At 46.4% G+C, this 19,964-nt stretch overlaps 1 protein-coding gene across 2 annotated transcripts in view; it reads right to left on the reverse strand.

Moving 5' to 3' along the window:
• The window catches only part of TECPR2 (tectonin beta-propeller repeat containing 2), a 132,865-nt gene that overhangs the window by 24,409 nt on the left and 88,492 nt on the right, over positions 1–19,964 (reverse strand). For both annotated transcript variants that reach the window (XM_033953159.1, XM_033953160.1), the window contains one exon: positions 451–684. In XM_033953159.1, coding sequence (XP_033809050.1) covers positions 451–684 — 234 coding nt within the window. The remainder of the gene's footprint in view (positions 1–450; positions 685–19,964) is intronic.

A 19,964-nucleotide genomic window follows, 5' to 3' on the forward strand; every position in this document is an offset into this window, starting at 1 on the left:
GGGTTAAATTTTCCCCCATCCCTGAAGGAACTCAATTTCCCTGTTCTGTCCCCGTGAGTTTTGTCGCTGTCCCTGTCCTATTCCTGTAAGCTCTGCCTTGACTGCACAAGCCTTGAACACTTGTGATTTTAACGTGTTTAAGGCTTGTACAGATGAGGACAGAGCTTGCAGGAATGGGGCAGGGAGAGGAAAAGAACTCGACGGGACAGGACGGGAAAATGAGTTCTCACAGGGACGGGGAAAAATTTGTTCCCATGTCATTCTCTAACTCTATGACCAGTGAGGCCTAGTAAGCAATTACATGGAACTCTAGTCTGTTACTGCACCAGTATGTGGCAGCCCACATCAAGCCATATCCAGTATATCTTTGTTTATTGCAGTATATATTCAATTTCCTGTCACTCCAGGAAGTAAACAATGAACAGACTTCTAAAATGAAGAAAGTCTTACCAAGCTGAGAAAGATCTAATCTTGTCCAATGCAACCCAGTTGGGCAAGTTTTAGAAAGCGTTCTGATGAAGACCCGTCCTAGACCATCCAAAGCCCAAACAGCATCCTGACAAGCAGCAAAATTCACCACCTCTGTGTCAGGAGGCAGCTGTACTGTAGAAGGACGGAATTGTGGATTCTGATCCCCGACACAAAAGAGGTCCTTGCTGCTCTGGCACAGCCACAGAAAACTACCTGCAAAAGGGATACGTAGGATGTCAGAACTTTTAAATAAGCATTTATTTTATGGTATTTATGTATTATAAGGTACTTATAAGACTGATGCATTTCTGATGCAAATTTCAGTTTCCTTAGAATGCATTTGCCCTTTCATGCTCAGAAAATGATGTCCACTAATTTTTTTTCTTATTTTGACTAATAAAATTATGATCCTCAAACATTAAGGAGTCCTTTAACAAAGCTGTGGTAGAAAGTGGCCTTAGCGCACACTTACGCAGGTCTTTCCTGTGCACTAAAAACTTTTTTTTCTTTTTTACTGCTGCTGGAAAATGGCCATGTGCTAAATGTTATTGAAAATGTGAAACGGATGTCACTTCCACATCCCTTTCTATAGACTCACGCTTATCAAAAAGTTTCTTCAATACTCAAAACATTTCACTGTATTAATGTTTAAAAATAACTTTAAAAACAATTCAACTAAGGCAGTTAGAAAAGTTGGACCCAGTGAAGATATAGTGCGTGAAGCCAGATACAGTGAAATGTTTTGAGTATCGTGGTGGCACTTCTGAGGGTTGGTGAATATTAAAGAAACTTTTTGATAAGTGTGAGTCTATAGAAAGGGATGTGGAAGTGACATCCATTTCACATTTTCAATATACAGAGTTTTGCTTGCACAAGAGCGATTATATAAAGATATAGTGCTAAACTTTAAATAAAATCATGTGCTAAATGTTGCCATTCTCACATGGCCACTAACAAAAATTAGTGCATGAACTGTCATCATCAATTATTTTGTAGGCAGTGAAGGTTAATTTGCTAATCTCATGCTAATGAGTTAGCATACAGCAATATAGATACGCTAACTAATTAGCACAGACATAACTCTTCCCAGAAATATTTTAAAATATTTTTAGTGTGCAGATTATGCACACACATTAAAAACTTTCCATGGGTCACCTAAGCACCTCCCATGGTAGAAACATAGAACATGACGGCAGATAAAGGCTAAATGGCCCATCTAGTCTGCCCATCCACAGTAATCATTATCTTTTTCTCTCTCTGAGAGATTCCACGTGCCTATCCCAGGCTTTCTTGAAATCATGCACAGTCTCTGTTTCCACCACCTCTTCCGGAAGACTGTTCCATGCATCTATCATCCTTTCCGTAAAAAAGTATTTCCACAGATTACTCCGAAGCTTATCACCTCTTAACTTCATCCTATGACCTCTCATTGCAGAGTTTCCTTTCAAATGAAAGACTCAACTCATGCACATTTATATTACATAGGTATTTAAACGTCTCTATCATATCTCTCCTCTCCCGCCTTTCCTCCAAAGTATACAGATTGAGATCTTTAAGTCTGTCCCCATATACCTTATCACGAAGACCACAACCATTTTAGTAGCCTTCTTCTGGACTGGCTCCATCCTTTTTATATCTTTTTGAAGGTGCGGCCTCCAGATTTGTACACAATATTCTAAATGAGGTCTCACCAGAGTCTTATACAGAGATATCAATACCTCCTTTTTCCTACTGGCCAAACCTCTCCCTATGCAAACTAGCATCCTTCTAGCTTTCGCCATCACCTTTTCAACCTGTCCAGACTTTCCTACAAGAACTCCAAGAATTGAGGAAATGAAGCACGAAGGGAAATCATTCCTCAAAGAGACGGCAAACTCCCACAGAAGCCCAAGAGGTGGAAAGTCCCCGGGAACCTAAGAGGCTGGAAATCACCTTATCTGAATAACCTTTCTTACTTAGGCATTCCCTTTCAAGATCCAAGCCTTAAAACAAAAGGGACCCGGATCTAATCTTGGAATGGGCCCCGAGTCAGAAAGTCGGATGAGAGGGGCAGCAGAAAAGGATCTGCCACGAGATGACGAACCAGATCCGCATACCATGGGTGCCTGGACCAATCTGAAGCCACCCAAATCACACAGCCAGCATGACAAGCAATGCGAAGAAGGACTCGGCCTACCATCAGCCTTGGGTGGAAGACATACAAGAGGCAGTCCGTCGACCAAGACTGCACCAGAGAATCCAGGTCCTCGGCCTGGTAACCTATGCATTGATAGAAGAACCATGGCATGTTGACATTGACACTCGTGACCATCAGACCCATGGCCGGCTGACCCCAGGTCTGCACAATCAACTCGAAGGTTGTGGGATCGAGACACAACTCGCTGGGATCCAGCACATGACGACTGATGAAGTCTGCCTGGACGTTCTTCATTCCCACTATGTTGGAAGTCAAGATGTCCAAAAGATGAGTCTCTGCCCAATCCATGAGCAGAAATGCCTCCTGTGCCACCAGATGACTCTTGGTTCCTCCCTGATGACTGACATAAGAGAGAACCCGAACCGATTTGCCCTTCAGCAATGACAAACATTATTAACGCAAACCAGATGGCTCTGATCTCCAAAACACTGATTGACCAGGACACCTCCATCTGAGACCAGCTGCCCTGAGCCGAGCAACCGAGACATTGAGCTCCCTAACCAAGGAGACTGGCGTCCATGAGAAGCACTGTCCACTTTCCACTGAGGCTGATCCAGATTCACTCCCTGCACCAGATTGGATGAGCACAGCCACCAGTGAAGGCTGCAACAAACTAACCCCCGAAGAGGAAGAGTCCAGATCAAGCATTTGAGACGACTACCGCTGAAGAAGAGCATACTGAAGTGGGTGCATATAAGCCCAAGCTCACTGAACCACGTCCAGGGAGGCTGCCATTGACCTCAAGGACTGAAGAAAATCCTGCACCCAAGGACACCGACAAGCCATCAGAGAGCAAATCTGCGACAGCAACTTGAACATTCAGGCCTCTAGAAGGAAGACTGTCCCCAAGCTGGTGTCGAAGAGCACTCCGAAGTACTCCTCTATAATCCAGAGTTGTAATCCGGGAGTTCTCCTGAAAGGACTTTGCTCGAATCAACCAGTCATCCAGATAGGGATAAACCAGAATGCTCTCCTTGCACAAGGCTGCCGCCACCACAACCATAATCTTGGTGAAGGTCCGCAGAAACGCCACCGTCCAATCGAAAGTCATCAGGAATTCCCCTGGCTGAACAACAAGAATTACGGCTCTCAGGGTCTCCAAGCGAAAAGACGGAACCCGGAGCACCCTGACGACTCCTTTCAGATCCAAAATGGGCTGAAAAGACCCCTCTTTCTTGGGCACCATGAAGTAAACGGAGTACCTGCTGGTGTGAAACTCCCGAGAAGACACTGAAACCACTGCTTTGAGGTCGAGCAACCTTTGCAGCATCTGGCGAAAAGCCCACTTCTTCCAAGCTGCCCGACAAGGAGATTTAGAAAACAATCTGGCAAGGGTAGGGAAAACTGCAAAGCATAGCTGTCCTGAATCACTTCCAGGACCCACTAATCCACTGTGATCTCGGCCCACCCCTGGTAAACTCCCACAAATGGGCACCCACCAGCACCAAGGGAAGGGCCCGCAAGGAGTCATTGGGCCGGGTGGGCGGCGGAGGGGCCTCCGGAGGAGTCACAACCCCCCTCCCCCCAGCGAGCACTGAAGTAAAAACCACTTAGTTTATCTCACTGGAGGGACTACAAGATGGCATTTTCCAAAACAGACAATATGTTTTATTGTTAGTATATAAAACTTACAAAATTATGGAAGCAAAGACATATCAGAAAGAATATTATATTGCCAGTTCAGAATATGCAATGGATAGTAGAACCTATACTAATTAGACCATGCAGGGGGCTAGCTGGTTCCTGCCGGTATACCTGGGTCTCTCTCTAATGCTTCCTATGCCTGCATGGAGTTTTATACAGAGAGCTTCTTTGTTCTAAGAGGCAGATCCCCTAACTCTGGTCTTGTACCACCCTATTCCCTATTGGTGCAAAAATGCTTACCTATCTACCCTACCCCCCAGTCCACGCTCCATCACCTCCCCTCTCCGGGGGTGGCCAGGATAGGAACATTGGGGCATTTCTTGAACTTTCTTTATCTTCACATGAGCCTCCATATCTGGAGTTCTTATTGCCTCTTGGATGCTGACTTGTGGGTTTTACAGCACTGTAAGGGATGGCGTCCTTGTAAACAGTCTTGTGCAAGAAATTGAAACAAAGATGCACGAGTGGCATTCCAACACACTGACCAGGCCTGGTTCCCATGGCTCACATCAAAGACAGCAAATGTCCAACCTGTGTTTTAAAAATTCTTTCTCGTCTTCACATGGGTATTCAGGCCCCCCATCTTCCACCCCCTCCTTCATTCTGGGGTTTTATGGATTTATGGCCTTCTGGATGCCTGGCATATGTTGAGCAGTTCTGCATGTGTCGTACAGCATTGATAATATCAAGGCTCAAACAAACAATGACTACAGGGCCTTGAAGAAGTGTCCTCTCAGCAGGGGATGGAGGCATGAGCTTTCGCAGAGGCCAGCAGGTTTAGCATTTCAAAAGGATACATGACTCTCGCAGATAGCAAGGCACATACTGCTACAGCCGGTGTGTGAAATAATTCTTCAGTCTAGCTTGTAAAAGAAAGGCTTTCCCGGTTGCTGAAAAATGTAGTTTAAAAATGTCCCATACAGGTTTTCTAAATCAGCACCCCGGAAGGACTGCATGCGCTGATAGAAACTGCCCCTGGGGAGAAAAGAAGCTGCCCCCCACTAACCAGGGTGGAACCTATAAAAATCACGTAAATGTCCCCAAGCGATGCCACCCCATGAAGGCGGGCCAGGACAGTTCTCAGGAAGATGGGGCACCTAAGAATCAGTCAAGGCCTGAACCAACTTATCCAACTCCTCACCAAACAGAAAAGAGCCTTGAAAAGGAAATTTACTAAGCTTAGCCTTAGATGCCTTTATCTATCGACCAACCCCAAAGCCACAAGGTACGGCAAGAAGCCACTCTGAGAGCCATAGACTTGGCTGAAGCCCGCAACAGATCATACATATGGCATCCGAATGATAAGAAGCGCCAAGCTCAATTTTAGCAACCTCCTGATCCACCAAGGACCAGTCAACAGACTCCCGATCAAGCACTCGGTCTGCCCACCGGAAACAAGCCCAGGTTACCAAGCCAACACAAATCGCTGCCTGGCCCACCAAGGCAGCTACAGTAATACTTTGCTGGAAAAGACACTCTAACTTACAAACCTGAGAGTCCCGTAAAGCCAAACCGCCTTCAACAGGTACCATATGCCTACGCGCGATAGCTGAAACCACATGAGACTTAAAAGTATCCCTATCAGGAATGGGAGAAAAATGAGCCATGGCCTGTGCCAAATGAAAAGGCGTGTCTGGTGACTTCCACTGCGCGTGCACTACATCCTGATGCATAGGAAAAGAATGGGAGGCTGACTAGATCCCCCAAAGCAGGGAGTCCACCACACACGGGGGCTCCTTTGCATCTGCCTCAAAATGCAAAATCGAAAAAACCAGGAGAATAAGCTGTTGTAGCTCTTACCAGTGAAAAATATGCACCATTGATGCATCTTTGCCAGCTGGCACCTCTGAAAAACCCATGTCCACATTCTCCGTTTCCCCCCCCCCCCCGCCCGAGAGGATCTTGGGAGCCAAACAAGGGGTCCTCATCAGGTGAAAAACACTTCTTCAAACAAAATCCTCGTCCCATGAAACCCGCGGCTGCTTGGACGAAGACGGGGGGGGGGGGGGGGACTGTACCAGAACTGGCGCTGAAGGGGGCTGAGCAGGGATAGATGAGGAAGGCAAAATCCCCCCGAAAAACTCAAGACCTCCAGGGAAGAAACAGGACTCCCAGCTGCTTGCTAAAACAAAATCTGGGGAAAATCTCCCAGATGGCAAAGCAGGACTCATTGCCAAGGAGGAAGACCCAGCAGAAACCTGTTCCTGTCTCTCTAAGACAGGAGAAAGTCACCTGAGGCCACAGGCAAGATGATGGAGCTTCCTGCCAAAACTGGCAAAAAAACCCAGCTGAAAAAACCTCCTCCAGGCCTGCAGTGACAAAGGGAATAGACTTAGTAGGTAAAGACGTGTTGTTCACCCTCTCCAAGGTAGAGAGAACGAAAGGGCACTCTCTAAAGTGAAAACGGGATAGATTCCGTACAAACATAAGGAAGTTCTTCTTCACCCAGAGAGTAGTAGAAAACTAGAACGCTCTTCCGGAGGCTGTTATAGGGGAAAACACCCTCCAGGGATTCAAGACAAAGTTAGACAAGTTCCTACTGAACCAGAACGTACGCAGGTAAGGCTAGACTCAGTTAGGACACTGGTCTTTGACCTAAGGGCCGCCGCAGGAGCAGACTGCTGGGCACAATGGACCACTGGTCTGACCCAGCAGCGGCAATTCTTATGTTCTTATGTTCCCAGCACTATCAACGGTAAGGGAAACCTTATTTCCCTTACCATCGACGGCTGCGGAAATCCCTGTGTGGGCAGTAGGGAAAACCCGGGCTTCCTCACTGCCTGCTGCTGACTTGTGGTGCACGCGCGAAGGGGAACCTTGCTCACTGGCACCCAATTGCTGGAGACTGAGAACTTACTGAGAACTTGGGACTGCACAGCCCACTTATACTACAGCCAAAAGTTTGTGTCTCAGTCTCCATCTGCTGGTCGAGGTGCATTATAACCCATCAGCTTCTGTGCCAGTCTGAAGGGATGATAAAGAATGTCCATTAACAAGTACCAGACAATCCCTGCTCAATAGAGCTTACAATCTAATTTAAACAGATAAACAGGACAAAGAAGTATTAGAGAATTTCTCACAGAGAGAATGATAAAACAGAACTTGCATGGGTAACAGTGTGCTAAGTGTAAAATTATGCACAATTATAAAACTAGGAGGTAAGGGGGCAATTTAAGAGACCTCAGCTAGGAAATCTACAGGTACCTAACAGCTAATATTCAATGAAAAATTACCCAGCTTGTTTTGCTGAGAAATTTGCAGCCACAAATTACACACCAAAAGTAATTTTATAATAGGCCATCTAGGTTAAAAAGGTTATTTATAAGGGTCCTAGATACCAACTTTTCTTTATAAGATACTAGTGTCATGAACAATTATCAGACTTAGGGGCAGGTGTGAATTCAACACAAACTTTACTATTTGGGCAGCTTTCAAATGCTGCCCCTTTAATGTCTATTTCAAAAGCAAACATGCAGCCACCTCTGAGATGATGGCCTGGCTACACATCTTTGTCTTACCAGCTTCAAAATGAGACAAGAAAGAAAGAACAAATATATCACCTTTTTTGGTTATCATTAATGTTATCCAAATATAGAGGGCTAAGTGAAGCACAAATATATAAAAATGCTGACAGGAGGCATCTATGGTTCTAACTTTTGCTTTTATGAATAATTTTTAAAATAAAATTTACTTTTAACATAAATGATTATAATAATTCCCTCTGTGCCAATAAAAGCATGGATTCTAGACTCTAGCACCCTTTTCTGTAACACCTACAGACCTGAGTTACAGAAATCAGCATTCATGGATATTTGCTGACTCTTCCTTTGTGTCAGATAATGCTGTTCCAGGGACACACAGCTGCAGTAAGTGACCTTTATGAAAGCTTTTGCTAATAGTACTGCAGTAAGCTATTTCTGGGAATGCTAAAGAAAAAAAGCTCACTTCATGTATTCCAGGCTAAGAGCATCATCTTCTGCCTAATGCAGCCTAAGCAAATCTGATCCACTGATGGATCTCAACCCAGCAACAATCAGCTGCCAATGTAAAAACAAGCAGACTGCAGTATTTATGTGGCCTACGGCAAATTCTCTTTCCACCCATCCCCCCAACTTTCTGTTCTAAGGCACATGAAAAGCTAATTATACTCATAGTACTAACTGGCAGTGTACTGTGGGAAGCTAGGTATCCATAGTACACCTATTTACATTACCTGCATGATTTTGAAGAAATCAATTAATTCTCCAACTTACTTATTTATTTTAAAAATTTATATACCGTTTAAGCCTAAATGGTTTATATAATTTTACAAGCAAACACAACGCAAGCCCCTTCAAACATTAGGAGGAGTGTGTGGCGCAGTGGTTGGAGCTACAGCCTCAGCACCCTGGGGTTGTGGGTTCAAACCCCGTGCTGCTCCTTGTGACCCTGGGCAAGTCACTCAGTCCTCCATAGCCCCAGGTACGTTAGATAGATTGTGAGCCCACCGGGACAGAGAGGGAAAAATACTCAAGTACCTGATTGTAAAACCGCTTAGACAACCTTGATAGGCGGTATATAAAAAACCTAAAAAAAAAAAAAAAATTTTTCTATAACTTTGTGTCTTGTAGGATTGACTGTGACTTCACATCCTGAGGCAGCTCATAATTAGCGAAACGCTGGCCACCGTCGATCTGCGGTGTCTCTCTGTGCACTCAATAGAATTTGGCTTTTCATTTTTTTTTAAAACAACAGCTTTTATTGAAATACACCTCAAGCATTACATTAACCAATAACATACAGCAACAAGAAAATAAAGTGCAATCAACTACACTCCCAATAACACCCGAAGTGTAATCAAGAACAATACAAATAACAGCTCCCCAATCCAAGAATAACCAACCACAAAACCCGCCAAATCACTGTCAAATCCTCCCTCCCACCCACCCCCCCGGGACAAGACCCAGTTCCCACAACACCCAATAAGGTCGAGAAGCAGCCAATACCAGAAAAATGAAAACAGAAAAACAAAAAAAATTTGGAACAGGGATATAAATAAAGGTGTCCCCCAATCTCCACCTAGTCCAGGCTCATAGTCAACTCAATGTCCCAGTCCCCCCCTGCCACTAATCCCCACAGAGGCCCGAAATCTACGCCAGATATGAGCATAGCCATGGAGTTTGCCATGGCGTAAGGCTGTGAGATGATAAAGAAGTTGTCAAGTAAGCCAACGACGCTCCACCATGGCCCACGTGGGAGGGAGCACTTGGTTCCAAAGGGAGGCAATAGCTAATCTGGCAGCAGTGAAGGCCAACTTACAGAACATAGAATCCCCCCAAGCTAGATCTAATTGATGCCAAAACAACAAGGCATGTCGCCAATCCACTGGAATTTGGACATCCAGGATCCGAGACACCCGAGAGAAAATCCCAGTCCAGAACCCAGACACCCGCCCACACTGCCACCACATATGGAAATAGGTACCCACCTCCCCACAACCCCTCCAACAAAGAGCACTAGCACCTCCCTGCCAACGAGCCACCGCCTGAGGGGTATAATACCAGCGAAAAAGAACCTTATATCCATTCTCGATCAACAAGGCAGCTATGCCCGCCGAAGAGATCTCTGACCAGACCTCCCCCCAGGTGTCCCAGGAAATATCAGAACCCCAATCACCCTCCCAGGCCCTCATATAAGAATGTGGGGTCCCCCGACAATTGAGGCACCTGTATATCGCAGAGAGAGCTCCCTTCCTGAGCACCGGTCCTAACAACAGCTCAAATGGAGTCTTACCCCCCCTCAGATCCCTCAGAATACCCGAGGTCCCGATATAGTGAACCACTTGCCGGTAAGGAAACAGATCTCTGACCCCAAGGCCAAACCTGTCCCGGAGCTCTGGAAAGGGTCGAATACGACCCAAAACCGGATCCCACAACTGACCCACACACACTAAGCCCCTAGTCTCCCAATCAGCAAATACTCCCCCACCCCTTCCCGGTAGAAAATCTGGATTATGTCTGAACGGTGTATACCAAGAGTGGCGCCTACCCAGCAGTAAACTACCCCGGGTCTGATTCCAAACCCTCAAAGAAGTACCCACCGAGGACAAGCCACCCTCCGGCCGCACCCTGCCAGGTAACCAAGGCCGATGTAACAAAGGCACCCCATCACTTAAACTTTGCTCTATCTCCACCCACCGTTTCGGCGTCTGCGTCTGCCACTCTAACAGGGCGCGCAGCTGAGCAGCCTGATAATATTTTACCACATTGGGAACCCCCAACCCCCCGTCACCCCTACCCATACATAAGACCTTCCTGCTCACCCTAGGTCTCCTTCCCGCCCAAATAAAGTGAGAGATATGCCGTTGAACTCCCTCCAATGTGTTCCTACCCACCCAGAGCGGCAGTACTTGAAACACAAACAAAAGACGAGGTAAGATCATCATTTTCACAACTGCCACCCTACCCAACCAAGAAAAGTACTGATCTTTCCAACTAAGCAAATCTTGTCGAATGCGACGAAAAAGCGGGGGAAAATTAAAATCATAAAGATCCACTCCCGGAGATCCAAAATATACCCCAAGGTAACGGAGAGAATGCTGAACCCACCGGAACGAAAACCGATCTCGGAGGTAAGCCACTCGGTCATCAGCCAAATTGATGTTGAGGAGCTCAGACTTCCCAACATTGACACGAAATCCCGACATCCTACCATAAGCATCCAACTCCCGTAAGATAGCCTGCAAGGAACCCTCAGGATCCTCCACCGTAAACAAGAGATCATCCGCAAACAGAGCTAACTTATAATCCCCACCCGGCACCGTAACCCCCTTGATATCCCGATTCAGCCTCACCCTCTGCGCCAGGGGTTCTATCGTTAAAGCGAAGAGAAGAGGCGAAAGAGGACACCCCTGACGCGTTCCCCGTGCGAGTGAAAAAGTCTCCGAGTAGCCCCCATTTACCTTAATACATCCTATAGGGCAAGTATAAAGGATCTGAATCCAATCCCGCATGCGCTGACCCAAACCCACAGATTCCAAGACCCTGAACAAGAATGGCCAGGAGACTCTATCGAACGCCTTCTCAGCGTCGATCAATAGAAACACCGTTTCCCTCATTCCCCCCCCTCACCCTTTCAAACAAATTATAAACCTGACGAGTGTTGTCGCCCACCTGTCTACCCGATACAAAACCCGACTGATCCGGATGGATCAGCCGAGGGATCCAACTCATTAATCTGTCAGCCAAGATCCGCGTAAAAATCTTGGTGTCAACCCCCAACAACGAGATCGGCCTATAAGAAGCACATTGCAGGGGATCCTTCCCTTCCTTGGCCAACACCGTCACACCCGCTAATCTCATAAAGTAGGGAAGGACACTATTCTCTTGCAAGGAGTTAAGAAAGCGCAAGAGAGGAGGCAGTAGAAGATCCTGAAAGCGTTTATAATAACGAACAGTAAAACCATCCAGCCCTGGCGACTTACCAAGGGGCATGGAACGCAATGCTCCACGAGCCTCAACCAATGTGAGAGGACGATCCAACCGTACCACATCATCAGGCGCAATCCGGGGCAACTCCGCCGCAGCCAAATAAGCGTCCAGGTCCGGTAAGGACCCAGGAGTGTCCGGTGCGTATAGGTGGGAATAATACTCCACAAAACGGGTCCGAATAGCATCCTCTTTCTGCAACAACTCACCAGAGGCCGCCCGCAGCGAGAGAATCTGATTGCGTGTCTGCCTCACTTTCAGACGATGAGCAACCAGACGACTAGCCTTATTAGAAAATTCAAAATAACGCTGTTTGAGAAGCTGCAAATTATGGTGCAAACGCTCCATGTCTAAAGCCTGAAGATCTCGGCGTGCTTGAAACAAGCGTTCACGTAATGCAACATCCCAAGGGCTACGCTTGTGCAATCCCTCCAACCGACCAATCAAAGCCAACAAAGCCGCCGCCTCTGCCCGTCGTTTACGTTGCCGGGCCGAGGCCAGGGCTATCACTCTGCCCCTAAGGGTAGCCTTTAATCCCTCCCAAACCGCTTCCAATGAAGCATCACACTCTACATTCACATCCAAATAATCCTGTATCCACCCTTCAATCTGCACCCCCACCTCCGGATCATCCAGGAGGCTATCATTAAAACGCCAGAATTTGCGTCCCGAGCCACCACCCTCTCCCCGAAGCCGCAACCACACCGGGGCATGATCCGACCAGGTTAGGGACTCAATCCCCGCTGATTCTACCCTCCGAAGCAGTCCCCGCTCCACAAAAACATAATCGATTCTAGAATAAGATGAATGGATACCCGAAAAATAAGTATAATCTCTAGCCGATGGATTGAGCCACTGCCAACAATCCACCACATTCAGAGTAGCCAAGGCCTCCCTCAACAATTTACGGTCTCGCCTCCCATATTGATCTGCCCTCCCCGAATTATCCAAATGAGGAGTCACTGTAAGATTAAAATCCCCCCCAAGACCAGGGCACCTCCCTTAAACCGGAGAATTCTAGGCACCAGCTCTCGAAGGAAGACCCCCTGACCCTCATTGGGAGCATAAACATTGACCAGGGAGTACAAGACCCCCTCAATCAAAGCCTCCAACATAATATACCTACCCTGAGGATCCCTCATCACTCTCTGCATCTCACAGCGAATCCCCTTACGGACAAGAATACCCACCCCACCTCTCTTAGAAGTGCCCACCCTGGAAGCCCAGAAGGCCTGAGGAAATCGAGAATCCCTAACCAGTGATTCATGGGACTGGAGGAGATGTGTCTCCTGGACAAAACAAACATCAGCCCGCAAGCGCTGCAGTTCCCTATAAAAAGCTTGTCTCTTATTGGGGGAATTGAGACCCCTGATATTATAAGAGACTAACCGGAATCCCTCCATAATCCAATAGAAAGAATGGCAATGCAAACCCAACCCCCACCAACTTGTCCCCACATTCTCCCACTACCCTCCCCTAACCCTCCCCCCCCCACCCCCCCTCCCCCAAAGTGAGAGTCCACAGATCTCCCACCAACATTCAAGGAAGTGATCCATCTCCTTGGCCCCTTACACAAACCCCACAACAACACACTAACTGTCAAATACAAGTCCCACAACAATCCCCAGGATTCAATCCGCCCACCCCCAAACCCTCCCGCACCACACTGCACACTCCCCCCTCCCCACACAGTTCAACATACCATCACAGAATACCAATACATCACTCCATCTTCCCCCTTCCCACTCCCCCTAGAGCCAGTCCACGGACTACCCCCGCTCACAACCAGTCCACTACTCATGTCCAGACACCCAGCTCCAAGGAGGGGTTCACACACCCAAACACCGTCTGGTATCCCTCAGGGGGGGGCACTGGATGTAGAGGCAGAAACTGGAAGGGGGGGCGGGTGGGGTCCACCTCCTCGGCCGCCTCTCCCGCCCTGAGATCCCCTCTCCACTCGTTGCCATCGGGAGGGGGTGGGAGGCGCCGCCCTGGGAGATACCGCTCCCCCAGCAGGAGCAACCTCCTCCGGAATTTCAATACCCACTTGTTGCAGCAGACCACAAGCCTCCCGTACTGTAGTAACTTTTGTATGGACTCCATTTATGGTGATCACCACCCCAAAAGGGTAAGTCCAGCGGTAGCGCAAATTACTACGTTGCAATGCTTTAGTCACTTCTCTGAACGCCCTACGTTTCTGGAGTGTGCCCGCTGCCAAGTCCTGATAAAACTCCAACCTATGGCCTTCCCAGGTGACTGTGCCCATCTCCCGGGCTCTGCGGAAGATCTGTTCTTTAAGGGTGAAGCTCAGGAGGCAAAGGACGATATCCTTAGGTTGATCAGAGGTCCTAGGACCCAGGGCTCGATGTGCCCGCTCCAGTCCCAGCTCCAGGGTATCATCTTGTAAAAGCCACCTGAGCAGCTTAATGGTGGTAGCACGCACGTCTTTAAACTCTGGCAAGTCCGGTAGGCCCCGCACCCTCAAATTATTACGCTGGGTGCGGTTCTCCAGATCCTCAACTTTGTCCAGGAGGATTTGATAGTCAGCAGAGGCAGTTTCCAAGGATCTTTGCACCCCAGTCACTTTCTCCTCGCAGCCGTCCAGCCGCATCTCCACCACCTCGACCCTGGTGCCCACCTCTACCAAATCAGTGCGCAGCTCTTGCACCGCTTCCCGGACCTGCACCGCCACAGCTGAAATTTCTGATTTTACCTCCGTTATCCAGCGCTGCATATCCGCTTTAGTAAGCGGTTCCGGCGGGACCTCCACCTGCACGGGCTCAACCAGCATGTCGGCGACCGCCGCGATAGCGCCACTCAAGTGCGACGCTTCCCCACTGCTGGTTTCCAGGCCCCGCTCCGCCACGTGCCACCCGACCCAGCGCCTGTTCCAGCGTACACTGGCCGGGTTTGTCGCCGGGAATTTTCTTGCGCGTTGCCATGGGGTTCCCTGAGTCTTCCCCCACCTCACCACCACCCGGGATGCCAGAAAATGCGCCGTTTGCACTGCTTTTAAAAGTTAGATCGCCGGGCCCGAACGGAGCCTACTGATTAAGCTTCCATCCGCGGCGATGACGTCACTTCCTCTTGAATTTGGCTTTTCAAATCATTTTCAGATCATAGGGTTCCCGATACAAGGCAAAGTATTTCCTACTTGCATTGCACAAGGCTTTTCTTTATTGAAATATTATTGAGGAGATTTTTTATGCCAGTGACTTTATCATACCCTGTAAAACTCCACCTGTTTTCAACCTGAGTTTCTCGGTTTGGTGGAGGGGGGGATCTGAGGCTTTTTCCTCCTTTTCATAATTTTCATAGAAGAAGCTTTGTTGATGTGCATATTTTAGGTTTTTCTGCCTTGTTCTGGAACTCTATACCTGTGGAATATCTAGTACTTCTCTTTGTGGACTCTGTTGATCTTTCATGAGTAGTTGTGCTGTGCTGTAAACCAGGTCGAAAGTGTAGTGAGAATAAATTACATAATTTTACATACATAATTCTATAAAATAAGTAAAATCAAACAAACATTAACAAATTATCTTCAGAAAATCAGCTCTAAGAAATGAAAACAAAATGGCTTTTACAAAGAATCATAAAAAATTCTTCAACAAGCACTGTACAATGATCTTTATCCAAGTTAACAATCATAGTAACATAGTAGATGACAGTAGTTAAAGATCCACATGGTCCATCTGATCTACCCAATAAGGCGGCTAGAGCCACACTCCATGCACTGAGGATTCCGTTATGTGTCTTATTGATAACTGTTATGTAACCCGTTCTGGGATCCTTGGGGAGGACGGAATATAAATTGAATTAAATAAATAAATGCATAAATTGCAGAGAAATAAAAGTAATTGACAGCAATCACATCTGGTCAAAGATAAGTATAATCAGACTAGATGGATTCTGTAGTCCTTACGTGTTTTCATTGTAAATATGTTCTACCTCTTCCTATTATTTCCAGATCAGGGAACAGCCACACTAATCAGTTGCATGGTCAAGTCTACACTAGAGCTTTCTGTGTATAAAGCCACTGTCCCATACAATAGTTAGATTGTGAACCCGCCAAGAAAAATAGGGAAAATACTTAAAAAGAGTACCTGGGATAGGTAGCATGGAATGTTGCTACTATTTGGGTTTCTGCCAGGTACTTGTTTTGTTTTTTGTTGTTTTTTTTTAAATCTTTATTGATTTTCCTATATATCAACAGAGCAATACATAAGTATATAAACATATAATAAATCAAGAAAAGCACATTCATCTTACAGACATACATGAGCATTTAAACCCACCCATCCATCCAATAACTAGTCAAGAAAAACATAAATACATAGATTCTTTCAATAACCTTTCCCTATTTAAAGTAGTACACTTCCCCCTCCCCATTCGCTGTTTCCCTACTCGCAATTTCACACAATTGTGATTTTTTTTTTTTGGGGGGGGGAGGAGGAGGAACCCTCCCCCCCATATTTTTGTCTTCCCCCCGGCATCCCGGCCTTACCTGGCTGTGTCGTGCAGGATAGCTGGGTGAGTCATTTGGGCTTTGTGTTCCATTTTGTGCAGGCCTCGTTGTTCGGGATAGTCGCTCCGCTGTAGACACAGAGGCATCGGCGGCACGGAGTACGAGGGAGCAATTGTTTTCTGGCCGTTTGAGTTCGGCATCGGGCGTGCGCCTGTAAGTGGTAGTGCGCAGGAGCTGAATTCCGGCCTGCAGGATAGTGCGCATTGCCGGTTGGAAGTGCTGGTTTTCGGCGCTGGAGCAATCTTCCTACGCTCCTGCCCCGTGCAGACAGCCATTAGGAAATGGCTGTGGGGAGTTCCCGTAATCTCTCAAGAGACTAAGGGAACTCGCCAAAGCCATTTCCTAATGGCTATCTGCACAGGGCAGGAGTGTAGGAAGATCGCTCCTGCCCCGAAAACCAGCTAGACCACCAGGTAAGGCTGGGATGCTGGGGGAAGGCAGAAGGGAGGTGGGGGTGGATCAGAGCCGGATATTCGCGTTTTTTTGCCATTCGCGGTCCGGCTCTGCCCGTATCGCCCGCGAATAAGGAGGGAGAAGTGTAACGTAATCCCACTCTCCTCCCACCCACCTGGATGTATGTACTCAAAGGGCTAAAATTAAGATAAAAGTATCCCTCCACCCACCCTCCTCCTTCTCTGGATTGGCCACTGTGGAAACAGGATACTGGGCTGAACCAGTTCTTGTGTACTTACTATTCAATGTATTGTAAACCACTTTGGGTTAATCTCTTCATGAAAAGGCAGTTAATAAATCCCAATAAGTAAATAAATTACAATCCATCAAGATCAAATACTGGCACCACAAATAGAGATTCACATAGTCATGGAAGAGTGCTTTTATTATTTTGGTTGCAGCATAGTCACATTCATTGCCAATACTTGATTAAACCAACAATCTAAATGCTGCAAACTCACATAATTTTACTCGTTATCAACCTTTATATGACTCCTCTTCCCCCTTGGAGATACACTCCTAGCATGTAATATGAAAGTGATACAAAATATGCTGCTCTCAGATCATAAACTATAGAAGTATACTTGGTACTGATCCTACTTCCCAACTAATGTCAAAACCCACTCCAGCCCATCCAAATCTGTCTTTCCATAATACTATACTGTACAGGTCTTTTTCAACAAGGATTCAATGTGGCTAACAAAAGAAAGACTTTGTACAGCATTTACAGTAGGAACAATGCATGAGACATGAGAAATTAGTAGAGACATCTATACTGGCTAGAGTTATCTTATAAGGAAAACAGATATGTCTTAAGTGTTTTCCAGAGGCAAAAGTATGTGAAGATCTGTCGTAGAGAAGATGGGAGTTTATTTCAAATGTATGTAGCTTGAAATTCGAAAGTTGACTCAAACATCTTTTTTCAGTGAACTTGTTGAGGGGAGAGGAAAGGGATCTTGAACCGTTATGTCGATCTTGAGTTGAGGAAGGAGGGTGCGACCTTGATGTTGGTGGTGAGCCCATAGAAGTTTTCACCGTATATGACTTTGTGGATCATACAGCTCATCTTGAACTGTATTGAAGCTCACATTCCAACTTTGTTTCCCTCCCAGTTAGAGGTTGCAAACTGAAAAAACACCATGAACACCTTCTCTCACATCAAGCAGCAATATGGGGTAAAGATCTAGAACAATTGCTATCATCCACTACTTATGAGGAATTTAGGAAGCGTCTAAAAACACACCTGTTCCTAAAGTATCTAAACAACTGACCCTCTCACCCCTTTCTCCTCAACAATGATTCCCTGACCTATTAATCACTTTCTCCTCAACAATGGTTTTCTTGTCCTACTAATCACTTTCTTCCGCCTCTCTCAAGCTCAATCAATTTGTACCTTCGCTTAATCTTTGTTAAACCGCATAGAACTTCACGGTATTGCGGTATATAAACGGTTATTATTATTATTATTATTGCTGGCTCTGAGTCTGGCTGCTGTATTCTGGAGTGTCTGTAATATTTTAAGCTCTTTTTCTCTGATTCCACTGTATAGAGAGTTATAGTAGTCCAGGTATGACAGTAGTATTGCTTGACTGATCGCCCCAAAGTTGTTTTGAGTTATGACTGGCCTAATATTCCTCAGTTGGCTTAAGTCTGAAAAATAATTTTCTTGCTACTGCATTGATTTGGTCTTTATAGGTTAGGAAAGAGTCAATAATGATGCCCAGTACTTTGGAAGTTCTCTCTATTTTTAACTTCTCTCCTGAAGTTAGCTCTATTTCTGTGCACAGTAAAGAGAATGTGGCACAGTGGTTAAAGCTAAAGCCTCAGCACCCTCAGGTTGTGGGTTCAAACCCACACTGCTCCTTGTGACCCTGGGCAAATCACTTAATCTCCCCCATTGCCCTAGGTACATTAGACAGATTGTGAGCCGGCAGGGACAGACAGGGAAAATTGCTTGACTACCTGAATAAATTCATGTAAACCGTTCTGAGCCCCTCTGGGAGAACGGTATAGAAAATTGAATAAATAAATAAATGAGCTGAAGTCACTGAACCAGAGAATCTTGGTCTTGGACTTGTTGAGTTTGAGGTAGTTTTTTGTATCCAGTCAGTTAGGTATTCTTTTGTATTTTTACGTGTTGCAATTTATTTCTGGCTTCGCAAAGGAGAAAGGTGTCTGCATAGGAGAGGATGGGGACTTGTGGAAGGGTGAAACTTTCGCCTAGAATGCATATGTATAGATTGAATAAAAAGGGAGAGAGCAGAGATCCTTCTGGAACCCCACTAGTGGCTTTCCAGCTTTGTGATTTTTTTCCGTCCTTCCATACCTTGCAAAATCTATTTTTCAGGAACCGGGAGAACCATTGTAATCCTTTTCCTTGAACTCCCCACTTCATTGAGTCTCATTAATAGTAGTGAGTGGTCTACTGTTGAATTGGAGTAGAATAGATTAAGTTTTACCTTAGAGGTGAGTTCCAATAACAGTGATTCTGTGCTGTGCATGGCCCTGAAGCCATGTTGTAAACTGTGAAAGCCATTCATTTTATCCAGGTTTTGGAATAGCTATGTGTTAACGCAGAATTCTAATAGCTTTGCAGGTCACGGGGCACCTGCTACTGGTCTAAAGTTCTCTACTTTAGTTAGGTCTAGTTTGGGTACTTTGGGTATTGGGGTTAGGGAGATGTTGGATCTTGTTCTTGTGTATTTGCCTTGGTTCAGGCATCTACTATAATAAAACGCTAAGCATGCATGAGCACTCTTACCTGCGTGATCCGTGATCCCTGATCCATAGGTCTGTGGCCGGCAGGAGTGCGCATGCGCGCACACAACAGTCCCTCTCTCGCAGACCTCAAGGTGATGTGCAGTCTTGCCGGCTCCCTTACACTTCACACCCAGACGAAGTTTATTTTTAAGTTAAAAGCCGCCGCGGCGGCTCCCCCCTCACTCACTGTAAGGCAGTTCGTCATCGTCGCCCCCCTGGCGCACCCAAACCACCGTTGACCCTCCCACCGTGAGATGACCACAAATCTCCCTACTCCAGCAGCATCCGCAGTACTCTAAACACGCTGCTTCGCGGCCTTCTACTGTCCTGATTTCCTCTGCCGCGTCCCTGATGACATCAGGAGAGAGAAAGACAAAGAAAAAAACCCCAGGTAGACAGACATCTACTCTAGCACCCGTTAATTTAATGGGCTTAAACACTAGTGTAT

This window comes from Geotrypetes seraphini, chromosome 7 (assembly GCF_902459505.1).
Source record: "Geotrypetes seraphini chromosome 7, aGeoSer1.1, whole genome shotgun sequence".
Taxonomy (NCBI): domain Eukaryota; kingdom Metazoa; phylum Chordata; class Amphibia; order Gymnophiona; family Dermophiidae; genus Geotrypetes; species Geotrypetes seraphini.